This window comes from Manis pentadactyla, chromosome 13 (assembly GCF_030020395.1).
Source record: "Manis pentadactyla isolate mManPen7 chromosome 13, mManPen7.hap1, whole genome shotgun sequence".
In the NCBI taxonomy this organism is placed as follows: Eukaryota; Metazoa; Chordata; class Mammalia; order Pholidota; family Manidae; genus Manis; species Manis pentadactyla.
Window position 1 is genome coordinate 4,084,743 of NC_080031.1, and position 12,306 is coordinate 4,097,048.

Here is a 12,306-nt window from a genome sequence, read left to right on the forward strand (position 1 = left end):
GCAGAAGGGTTTGCTCCGGTTTCCCAGGTCCTCTGCCCAGTGACTACTGAACGAGTTCAAAGGTGATTCCAAAGCACTCAGCCCCAGAGCTCTTTATTTTCAATAATTTTAGTGAACCTCATAATAATGTTTAATTCTCCAGAGCAATTAGAATTTCTTCTCAAATCTCAAAATCCAAAAAGGAAACAAAAATAAATTGGTTAGTAAATTTCTAAAAATATCTCTTTCCCTAGAAAATTAACTTAAAAAAATAAAAAGTTAAATGACACTAAAAATCGTAAGCTTTTCAGAACAAGGATCCTATGCAATATCCTGCCCTGTTACCCATGCACTCTGCCAGCTTCAGTGTGGGTCTGGGGGAGAAGTGACGTCACTAGAGCAGACGACAGAACAAGACCGACGGTCTGCAGGGGCGATCCCTGGGTGGAGCGTGGCTTTGACGGGCGTCTCTGCCATTAACTTTATGTGTTCTGGACTTACAAATGTTTATGACTCAGAGCTCCTCTTTAACGCCGGCTGCCTTTTCCAAAAAGAAAAACCATACATAAAACATGCCGTTTTTCTTAATGAAAAGAAGAAACAAAGTCGGCCATCATGTCCTGATCCTAGTCATGGCTAAAATAACATGATTATCTTGCAATGTTGTGACCCTTATGGAAATAATTAGAAACTAAACCAGTAAGAAATCATAGGTGTTTTTGCCAAGACACCTTCTTTCGGTAAAAAAATTGGCCAGAAGTAGGAATCCTCACTCTGCTCATGGACTAAGCCCTAAAAATGACATTTTTAAATATGCCTAAGGAAGCCCTGTCACTGTCAGCTGTCAGCTAAGGTCAAACCCATTTCACATAGTAACTATTTTGAAATCTAAACAAAGTAGACAAATGGTCGTGAAGTAGACGTTTCTATGTATAACACGCTCACACCGCGCTGCCCTATATAGATGCATTCAGAGATTATATAAGTGCTGAGTACAATCCTCCATAATCGAGCATTCTGTCGTGAGGAGATTCTGCTGCGCTGGATCACTGCTATGACTACGGTGCTAGAGGGACTGGGGGACTTTTACTCTGCCCGTCAATTACAATTTTGAAATATTACTGTCACAACAGAAATACATAAAGATTTCCAACTTGCAAGCTAAGGGACTTAATTTCTTTCGAGTAATAGTCAATACACAGTTTTACACAATTAAAGAAAATACACAATCTTGGAGTTAACTATAATGGAACTTCACAATAGCGCTGGTTACAGTAAGATTTGACTCATAAAAAAACAAGCACTGAGATCAGCTCCTCTGCCACAATGGCACTGAGGACAAAAATGTCTTCTTTTGAGCCCATTTGCTGTGAGTTCTTTTGGGGCAAGCAGGCTGGGAGTCCAGGAGCGGTCCCGCCCGGTGAGGCACCCGGAAGGGCAGCCCAAGAGGCCGCACGAGAAAGGTGATTCTTGATTTCAACACAGATCTCAACACCATTGGTTTCTCAAGTTATTATCAGACATGTTCTGGAAAAGAAATAAAGTATAACTAAATCCTATGAGACACTTTCTGGGGTTGAACACAGAGGCCAAAGGCAGACGGCCTGATACATTTCAGCAAGTAAAGACGGGGCTGATCTGTTAGGGATCAATAACCTTAGGCTGGGAGGCCTTTCTCTTTGGCTTTAACAGTTTATCAGCCTGAAACAGACTGAGGAGAAACCAAGTGCTTGACTCATGTATCTCCATTTACTAGAAAAATAACACCTGTTCATTGAACTGCCCTTATTTTCAAGTTTTTCAAGGTGGCTGTGATGCTGCCAGAATTGAGATTCAGAAATTAGCAGAGGCTGGCCCCAAGGCTGGGGTGTCGGCATTCACTGCAGATGACCCTGCCAGGCTACAGGGTCACATTGGAGGCTGTCCAATTTCCAGTTTTTAAAATAAAAATTTGCTGCTTATACTATTGTATTATTATTCAAATAGATTTCTAAGTCTTAATAGCTCAGTCATTGGAAACAATTCTGGCTCAGTTTTAACCAGCACTCAATACAGAGCACTTGATACTCTTTTTTCAATAGGCAACGCAGACGGAGATGGACAGAGATATCTAGTCCAGGACTCTCTGGATCCTTGGAATGACTTAACAGATATGTGTTGATTGAGAATTAAAATACATTTAAAGACAGGTGGTTTTTAAAGCCAGACTTTCAGGTTCAAATCTCAGCTCTACCCACATACTAGCTGTGGAATTTGGGGTATGTTACTTAATCTTACCATGCCTCGGTTTTCTTAGCTACCAAATGACAACAGTACCCTCCTTCACAGGGTCGTTCTGAATATTAGATCAGTCAATGCAACAGTGCCCGGTATGCAGAAAGTGTTCAATGAATGTTACCTATTATCCAAACCTCTGGAGTCCTTCCTCCTTTTCTCTGTTTTCCTCTGTAGGGTTGCCATAAGCTAGGAGACAGTTTGTTTGAAAACGGTAATAATAAACAGGGAAGTATCGATACTTATCCACTGCTTTTCTATTGTAGTAGGTAAAACCATGGAAATGGTCAGGGAAGGCCTGCTCCACTCTCAAGTAAGTCTAGCCTCTTTCCTGATATCATCTGTGATTTCTGCATCCACTAATATGAAAGCACTACCCAGATATCTCCCTAGGGGTGCAGTATGCCTCAACTAGGTTATGAGGGAATTGCTTTGAGGACTCTGAGCCCCTCAGTATATGGAGGCTGACCGCTGAGTTACTTTAATCTCCTGTCCCATTCCTTCCAAACAAAGTGCTTCTAGCCAAGCAAGACGTTGAATGGTTCCTGACACGTAAGCCAATTGCAGAGTGTCTCTGTCTATGTGGAAGCTGTCTGGCAGCAGCTGTGCAGTACAGTCTCCACCCGAGGCATTGTGTAAGCCCAGTCTTGCCTTCCCAGTGATAAAATGCTTATGCACTATTCCAATTAATTAAGTCACAATGAAGTCTAATCAATAAGAACTCAAAAACACCGTCCACGAGGGATCTCCATGCACTTGCCATCACTGCAGTTTTTTTCACTGTAAATTAATTTTCCTTCAGTTAAATAAATGATCTTACTATATTAGCCAGCAGGCAGCATAACTGGTGAGTCAGACAGACTAGGCTTTAAGAAGTAGGCCTCTGAAGGTTTTTAATACATTGGTAGGGAATGAGTTTGGTGCTCAAACAATTTAAGTTTGTTGGCTTCCCTCAGCGGGACAGGGCGTCAGGGAAGGCGTCTGCTCACACACATGGCCAGACCACGTCTCATCTTTTACAACAGCTCAAAAAAAAGAAAGTCTTGACTTTTAATCCTTCTATAATTTAGGTGCAGGGTTTTACCTAACTGCTCTCTGGGCTGCTTGAAGTTTAATCCAAAAACAGTAAAAACAGTAAACTTATTTTACGTGAGACAAAGAAAGCCAACTCTATAGATCAAACCCTTTTTAAAACTAGAAGTCATTTGAACTGGCCATTTACATAATAATCTATGGAACAAAAGTACATAAAACCAATTAATAATTCAGATCATCAGTGAGTTACCTGTCACTTGAATAATAAAACATCAAAGTATGATGTACGATTCTATTGGTAAATGGTGATGATGCAGTTTTTCATTAAAAAATATTTACTGAATGTTTTTGTCATACCAGGTGCTATTTGGTTTTATGGAAGATGATGATGTGTGAACCACAGTTCTGGTATAAAGAGACGTACAGCCTAGGGGAAGAAGACACGCATAAGTACAAAAATAAGTGGGACAAATTCTATTAAGCCTCAAATACTTTAAAAAAATTTTTATCACTGTCATTCCAACTTGAAAATATGTCTTTAGTCTATGTCAGGATGCCCATGAAGGGACACTTGTATCAAACAAAGAACACCAGGCGAAGAAATATCCAAGAACTGTGAGGATATCTCATTCCACACATTACTGACAATAAAGAGGCGCTTAGAATTCTTGAACTAACTGTATCCACTTGCATAGCATGGCCTCCCACACAGCTGTAGAAACTCTGAAATTCAAGTTGGCTGGAAGCAGCCAGATGATGGGGCCTACCCGCTCTGCCTCCCAAGAGCTAATTCAGAAACCTGCATCAGCTCCACTGGGATTTCTAGATCCTTTGGCAGAAAAATGGATAAACTCAGCTCAAGTCTATGACGACAGCCTGAGAAAAGAAAGGACCTTGTTCCTCGGGACTTCATTCAGCCGCATTCTCTTCTGCGGCAGAGTAACAGCACACCTGTCCGGCTGCAAAGCAGCTGGTGCCAGCTTCCGTACGAAGAATTAACTCGAGGTCTAAGGAGGTGCGGGTGGGCCCAGAAACGAGAGGTGTACGCAGGACAGGACCCAGCGGCAGACTCTAGGTCTGCCTTCACATAAACTTGAAACCTACAGTACTTGGAGGATGTCTGGGCTAATAAGAGACTGAACAACCTTATGAATTCATTTCTCTTATGCTTTATCCTTGTGACACAATCCTCTGATGGGCCCTGGGATTCAGGTCTATGACGTCAGGCAAAGTGAAGCACATGTATGTCCCTGAGGGCAGGAAAGATTGTCTGGTAACACAGCAACTGTCAACTCATTTCCGATATTGGGTTGTTTCTCATTTTCTGTATTTAATTTTATAAAAATTTTTATTCCTACTTAGGGAATTGTCTTGGGATTAAGAAGTGACCACATTCAGGATAATTGTGTTGATGTTCCCTTAAACTTTCATGTTAACCTATACGATACTGCAAATATTAGTTCTTCTCTAAGTAGTTAAAATATTATAGAGTTTATCTCTAAGCACTAGTTGACTATGTGGCTGGAAGCCTGATTAGCTATTTTGCCAGCACCCAGTGTCTGACGCCAGCTCTGGTAAGGCCAGAATAACAACCTTCGGCCAGGACGCAGGGTTGTGGGGAGGAGGACAGAGGGATTCCCAGTTGCTCACAGGAAATGCTGTGGAGGTGGAAAAGCAAAGGAAGTGGTTTGTTTATCTTGCCCTTTCTTGCAACAGTGTGGTGTAGTAGGACAGACACTGAATTTGAGTTCTGACTTAGTCATTTATTACCAGTGGGGCTTCAGGCAAGTCAACTAATTTCTTCAGACATTAGCTTCTTAAATTTCATTGGCAAAATGATAAAATAGGACGTATCAACATCAACTCCAGAGCGGTTATATGGCTCAAATTAGATCAAGTGTAGTAAATACTTTGTAATCTCGAAAGCCCTAAAGAAATGCCAATTCCTGTTACTGCTATGACTTGAGCAGGAGTGCACGTCCCAGGCACTTGGCGGTTAGTGCACGCACTCATTCACTCACTGAACAGACGCCCCCTGAGTGCCTGCTCCAGGACCCACGCCCGGGGATAGAGCAGGGAACAAAACCCAAACCTGATGACAGGCGAGAGGCAGTGGGTGAAGGAGGTGGGCACACAATGAACAAACAATGTCAGGTGGCGGTTAAGTGCTAGCGAAGAAAAATGAAGCCGAGTTACGGCAAGAGAACGATGGGCGTAAGTCAGCAAAGGGTTCTCTGAGGGGACATTTAAGCGGACCTCAGGTGAGGTGGAGAAGCTGGCTATGAGAATATTGGAGGGAACGGGAATGCGCGTGCACGGCTAGTTAAGGAACAGCAAGGCCGCCTCTGTGACTGGAGCTCGGAACCGAAGGTGAAGGGTAGGAGGACATGAGATTCAAGAGGGAGGGGATCGCAGGTGCACCTCAGAAGGCGGCGTGATAGCGGCTTCTGAATCATACTCTGAGTGTAAATGAAAGCCACAGGAGCGATTTAAGGATTTTATTTACTATCTACTTAGTATTTATACTAAATCCTACCACATGCCAGAACTTTGCTAGGCTATACACAACTGTGAAAAATCATGTTTTGTCTTTACTTTCCCTAAGCTCACAGGCTGGTGTGGAAGGTAACAAATGAAAAGAATCAATTACAATAAAAAGTTCGGTAAGTCCCATGATAAACCAAGTCCAGAGACCTGAAAATGGTAGAAATGATCTAGATTCCTATTTCTATCACATTTAATTTCTTATTCTAGAATACAGGAGTGGATGGAGTGGGGTGGCAGCAGGAAGAAACATTTTGGGTAAATGGCATCGCTCTGGAGAACGTCACTTGTTCAGGAAACTGGAGGGAAATTAGGGTGACTAGACGTAGAATGGGAGCTGGAGCTGAGGAGATGGGCAGGAGCCAGATCATAAAGATATTTCTATGTCATAGTTTTTCAAATAGCAGTCATGAAATCAGTTTAGTGAATTATAATCAGCATTTTTAAATGTAACAGAATAAAATATATTGGAGTGTGCTACACAGAGTAAACACAAGTTTTGCTTAAGAAACTTTTGTTCAGTTGTATGAATATGTGTGTTCTAGGTCACAGTATAAAATGTGTTTACTATAATCATAGTAAAAAATGTCTGAAAGTCAGTGATCTAGTCACTTTAAGGAGTGAACTTCAGCCTAGATGCAAAGGTAAACCACTGAAAAGTTTAAACTGGAAAATATGATCAGTTTGTGTATGTGTGCTGTCTGTTTATATATGTTTGAGAAGGAGTACTCGCGAGTACTCAGGAAGCAGTACAGAGAATGGATCAGAAAGGGTCAAGACTGGCGCGAGGAATCCATTTAGTTGGCTATGATTTAATCTAGGCAAGAGCCGCTCCAGAAGTGGCTGAAGGAATGGAGGGCTGCATCTCTGAGATCCGGTACTGACTGGCTGTGCTGATGGGGAGGAAGGAAGAATCTGCCTTGGTCAGACGGTGAAGCCATTCGTTAAGACAGGGAACACAGAAAAGAGCAAATCTAGGGAGTAAATCTACTGATGTGAATTCAAGACATGAGAGTGAGGTGGATCAGCAGCCACTAGTTGGATACAGAGCCCCCAATCCCAGAGGAGAGGTCTGGACTGGGGTCAACTGAGAAGTGACTGGGTACTGAACAGCACAGCCATCACCGAAGCCAAGACAGTAAACGACATACTGTAGAAAGAAGAAAAGACTTACGGGATGGACAGAGGGTAGAGAAGATGGAGAAGGTGCACCCAGAGAGGTGGGGGGGAAACTGGAGAATGTGATGTCTGAGAAGCGATGGGTAAAGTGTTTCAAAAAGCAAGGAGTGACTCAGCAATAAGAAAACAAACCACCCAGTTTTTAAAAATGGGAAAAGCACTCGGACAGATGCATCAGCACAGAAGATGGACAGTGCCATCACCACACCTGGCAAGGGTGCACCTGAAAGCTGCTCACCGTCATGTATCCCTAGGGAAACGCTAGCTGAAACAGCATAGTCCCACTATGCTCTGTTAGGACGGCAGACAGCCAAAGCACTGACACTGCCAAATGCTGGTGAGGATGTGGAGCAACAGGAACGCTCACTCACTGCTGGTGGGAATGCAAAACCACACAGACACAAAACAGACAGGCTGGCAGAGTCTCTACAAAACTAAACATACTCTTACTGTGTAACCCAGCCATCACGTTCCCTGGTATTCACTCTAGTGACCTGAAAGCTATGTCCACACAGAAACCCACACATGGATGTTTGTAGCAGCTTTATTCACACTTGCCAGAACTTCAAAGAAACCAAGATGGTCTTCAGAAAGAGGTGAATGGATAAATAAATTGGGGCACACTAGACAATAAAGTATTATTCAGTTATAAAAATAAATGAGCTATCAAGCCATGAAAAGACACAGAGGAACTTTCCATGCACATCACTAAGTGAAAGAAGCCAGTCTGAAAAGACCACCGCATTATTCCAAACTAAATGACCTTCTGGAAAAGGCAAAACTGTGGAGACAGTAGAATAATCAGTGGCTGCCAGGGCCTAGGGAGAGGAGGGGTGGGTGGGTGGGGCCCAGAGCATTGTCAGGGCAGTGAGACTATTATATCCATACCACAAGGGCAGACACACATCACTACACATCAGTCCAAACCCCTTCAAGGTGCAACACCAGGAGTGAGCCATCCAATGTCATGCCAATGTGGGTTTGTCAAAGGTAACAAACGCTCTACCCAGTGTACGACACAGATGGGGAGGGCGGCTGTTTAAGGGCGAGGGGCCAGGGGGTGTCTGGGAACTCTCTGTACTTTCTGCTCAGTTTTGCTCTGAACCTAAAATTATGCTAAAAAACAAAGTTTATCTTTAAAAAAGAAAGAAAGGAGTGGTGAAGTGCTAAGTACTGCTGTGTAACCATTGTAGGCCAAGGATACCCAGTGGATTACGACAAGATCACTGGTGACTCTCGCCAGAGTGGTCCTTTTCTGACCCTTTTTATAGTAAAATTGGAAAGAGTCGTGTCTATTTCCTTTCTCCATTTCCCTTCCCTTCCTCTTCTGTTGTATCCCCACGAATCAGGGTTTTGGCTCTTGCCCCTCCACCAAAAACATACTTGCAGATTCTCGATGACCTCCAGCCTCTCACTGCCATCGCTGGTCAGTTCTCAGGTGCCTTCCCTGACCTGCCCGCAGCCCTGCACACCGGTCCTCACACCCGCCTCCTGGACGTTTTCTTCACTTGATTCCTAGCACAGCAGAGCCTCTGGCTTATCTCACTAGCCATTCCTATGCTGATCCCTCTTCATCTTCCTGATCTCTGAATATTAATGTTCCACAGATTAATCCTTAGGTCTCTTTTCTCTATAATCACTGCCTAAAAAGTGATCTCATCTCACAGCTTTAAAGATAAGCTATATAATGATAACTACCCCACAACTCTCAACTGAGATACAGTCCTAATTCCAGGGCCTACACAACATCTCAACTTAGATACCTAATGGGCATCTCAGTCTAACACATCTTTCCAAAATGTATTCTTCCCTAGCCACCCCATCTCAGTTAGCAGTAAATCCATCCTTCCAGTTGCTCAAGCCAAAAAACCCTGGAGTTACCTTTAATTACTCTCTTTCTCTCTCACATCAAATCCAACATAAATGTTGTTGGAGCCAAGCCACCTAGGCTCACATTCTACTTCAGCCGATTAATAGCCGTGGTGTCCCGGGGGCACGGGTGAATGTGTCGTGGCTTCAGTCTGTCGCCTATGACACGCGAGTGACAGTCTTGTGTGTCTCACAGGCTGTCACGTTAATTAAATGAGTTGATGTCTGTAACATGCTCTCGGCAGCCCCACCCCTCAGTCGGTAGCGCCTCCGGAACCTGACCGCCTCCGATCCTCACCACCTCTGCCCCCAGCATCCCACCTCTGGATGACTGCGAAAGTCTCCTGCTAACTGGTCTCCCTCCTTCAGCCCTTGACCCTTTCACCCCATGGAGCTGCCAAGGTGATTTTTTTTTTTTAAACAAAAGTAACCATAAGATTCTTTTCATTTTTTTGGATGTTTGAAAATTTTCATAACAAAAATCAGAAAAAAACAAAGTCAGATTATACCATTCCTCCGTTAAAACCCTCTAATCCTATGCATTCACTCAAAGTCAAAACTCAGGTCTCCATAGTGACTGGCTGGACCCTCAAAGTAAGGTCTCTCTTGCCCCTCTGACCCCACCTCTCTCATCCTGTCACTCATGCCTTTCAAGCACAGAGCCCTCCACCCTGTTCCGTAAACACTCCAGCTCGCTCCCTCCCCAGGGCCTTTGCACATGCTGTTCCCTCTGCCTGGAAAGCCCTTCCTCGCTGCCTGCCACCCTCCATCCCTGGCCCCTTCTCTATTTTGTTTTCCTCACAGCACTGACGCACTATTAAGTCACTGATACTAAGGAAACAAAGTTAAATCTAGTGCATGTTTCACTTATTTATTCCAAAATGCAATTCCCATGTTATCCTTTGTTGCCAACCCAGTGGACATAGAGTCTGTATGACGTTCCTTAAAATGAAAACAGGATTAAGCAAAACTAAATAGATTGTTTCCTGCATTGCCTCTGGTTTTCTTTTCTTATGTGTGTATAAATGGTGATAAACACTGCAGATTCTAGGTACCTGGTGTCTGTCTTCAGTGTTGGGTTTTTCTGAGAGTTACTCACCCCACTGCCCACTCATTTTGAGTCAGGGGCTAAATAACATAGAAGTCGGAAAAGCAGTAGCAGCGAGACTAAGACACAGAACAGAGCCTGCTTTATCCTTGGCATCTGTTATCGTACCTCAGTGGGGTCTAGTAAATGGAAATATTATCCTGAACAGGATGGGAGAGCAGGTGTAGGACAGGGGCAAACAGGAATATTTATCCCCTTGCCATTATGTGATGGGCCTACTGACTCTCTAAATACTTTATTGAATTTGGTCCTCATAGCAACAGTCCTCCCTGAAGTGTCAGCCGTTTACAGATGAGGAAACGAAGGCTCAGACAGACTCAGCGATCTGTCCCCCTCTAGTAGCTGTGCGCAGAGCCCACAGCCTAACTCAGACACACTCGGGCAGGGGTATCTGAGGCCAAAGCCCACACACTCTGCTCCTCTAGAATCTTGCCTCCAGAGGTACCAATTCAGCAAACTGGAGCTAAGAAAGGTTGTTAAATGGACCACTTACATGTCATCATTCAGTTCTTGAGAAGAGTTAGCATGTCTAACTTTCCACGAACCCAGTCACAGCTGCAGGCCGGCAACCCCCTTACCTGTGGACATGAAAAAGGGGATGCGGAACTTCCCGCTCAGCACCCGGGCCCGCAGGTCCTGCAGCGTGCCCCCGTCAAAGGGCAGGGCACCGCACACGAGCACGTAGAGGACGACTCCGAGGCTCTGCATCCCAAACAGAGAGGGCGGCGGACAATTAATTGCATCAGAAGAAACAGAAGAGACCGTTATAGTACATGTACAAGATGATGGTGAGTCACGCACGAGACAATGGAACCTTTCTCTTCTTTTTTTATGAGAAATAATATGGGTATTGCCAAGGCCAGTCATTTTTAGACGAGTTAACATTCTCTGGGCCTCCAGACAGCAACGTGGGGCATTTCTAGAACCTCCCACGGCGCTCATCCTCTAGGGAGAAGGCACATTGAAACATAAAGGAGAGGATCTGCTCCGGTAGAGGCGCCGCCTGAGCCTGCTCCTGGGCTCCTGCGTATGCAAGGGGGAATTTCAAGCCTGTGACTCAGTCCATAAGACCAGTGCTGGAGGGAAGACTGCGCACGAGGACCGGGAATTCAAACAGGCCAGGGAGACGGCAACTCTCAGGCAGCACTGCGCTGTCCGGGACGAGGACGGGACGACAGCTGACAGCTGACGCCAATCCAGAGGATCTGACGCTACGGGGCGCAAGAGGAGGAGGTTACATACCCAGATGTCCACTTTGGGCCCATCATACTCCTTTCCTTCGAAGAGCTCAGGCGCCGCATAGGGAGGGCTGCCACACCAGGTCTTCAGCAGCTGCCCAGGAGTGAAGAGGTTACTGAAGCCAAAATCTAGAAAGGCAAATGGACATAATTCATGTTATCTTTACCCAGGGAATACTAGTTTTTAGTCACTTGAATAAAGGTCTGGATTGGTAAGTTTGAGTATCAAACACGAAGAGAGAACATTTAGAGATTATGTAATAGTTACTTAAAATAATAGTGAAATAGAGACACAGACAAGCTGGAATGCAAAAGACACCTGGTGGGCTGCAAGCAAACACGACTGGTTCACATCCCCAAACCCAGCACAGCGCCCTTCACAAACCCAGGCTGTGCGGAGCCCACGAGACCTGTTCCTCCAAGAATAACAATGAAATCGGATAATGACTGATGCTAGGACTGCATCAGAATCAGTACATACACATAAGCCTACTCAACCTGACCCAGAATTTTCCTATTATTTTTGACTTCTTATGGCAAACCCATTTATGACCACATTGGGAGACACACTGACTTAAAAAATTGGACAAAGTGACATTAATATCATTACGGTGGCTTTTTCAAAATAAGGAATAGTCAACTTATCTACCAATTAAACCAAGGATGTTTGCATCTCAACATCAGCTCCGTTTGTGCTTTCGTTTCTCCCCTCACTATGTTAAAGAGAAACGAGATGGGGGAGAGGAGGGGTGGCTTTTGGGGAGGGACACCAAGGAAGTGCTCAAGGCCGGCAGGCCGAAGGACAGAGTCGCCGACTGACATGCAGTTTATGTAAGGGATCATTCATACGAACAACTCGTATGTGCGCCAGGCCAGGCCTCCTCCTGCTGCAGGCCCGACGCGTCCCCAGGGCCGCGGCATCTGACAGCGCCCCCGACCTCCCTGACCTCTGAAACTCTTTCCTCCCTTTGCCTGTTTTACTCTTGTTGACAACCGTCCCCTCTGCTACTTGCTTTTCTTCCACCTTCTATGGGTGTTTCCTCACAGGGGACACGCACACTTGGACTCCGTCTCCTTGCT

The 12,306-nt window shown here is 44.7% G+C and overlaps 1 protein-coding gene across 5 annotated transcripts in view; it reads right to left on the reverse strand.

Annotated features, from left to right (window-relative positions):
* The window catches only part of SIK3 (SIK family kinase 3), a 235,806-nt gene that overhangs the window by 36,175 nt on the left and 187,325 nt on the right, over positions 1–12,306 (reverse strand). For all 5 annotated transcript variants that reach the window (XM_036919831.2, XM_036919835.2, XM_036919832.2 and 2 more), the window contains 2 exons: positions 11,231–11,355; positions 10,567–10,690 (listed from right to left, as the gene is read on the reverse strand). In XM_036919831.2, the coding sequence (XP_036775726.2) occupies positions 10,567–10,690; positions 11,231–11,355 (249 nt within the window). The remainder of the gene's footprint in view (positions 1–10,566; positions 10,691–11,230; positions 11,356–12,306) is intronic.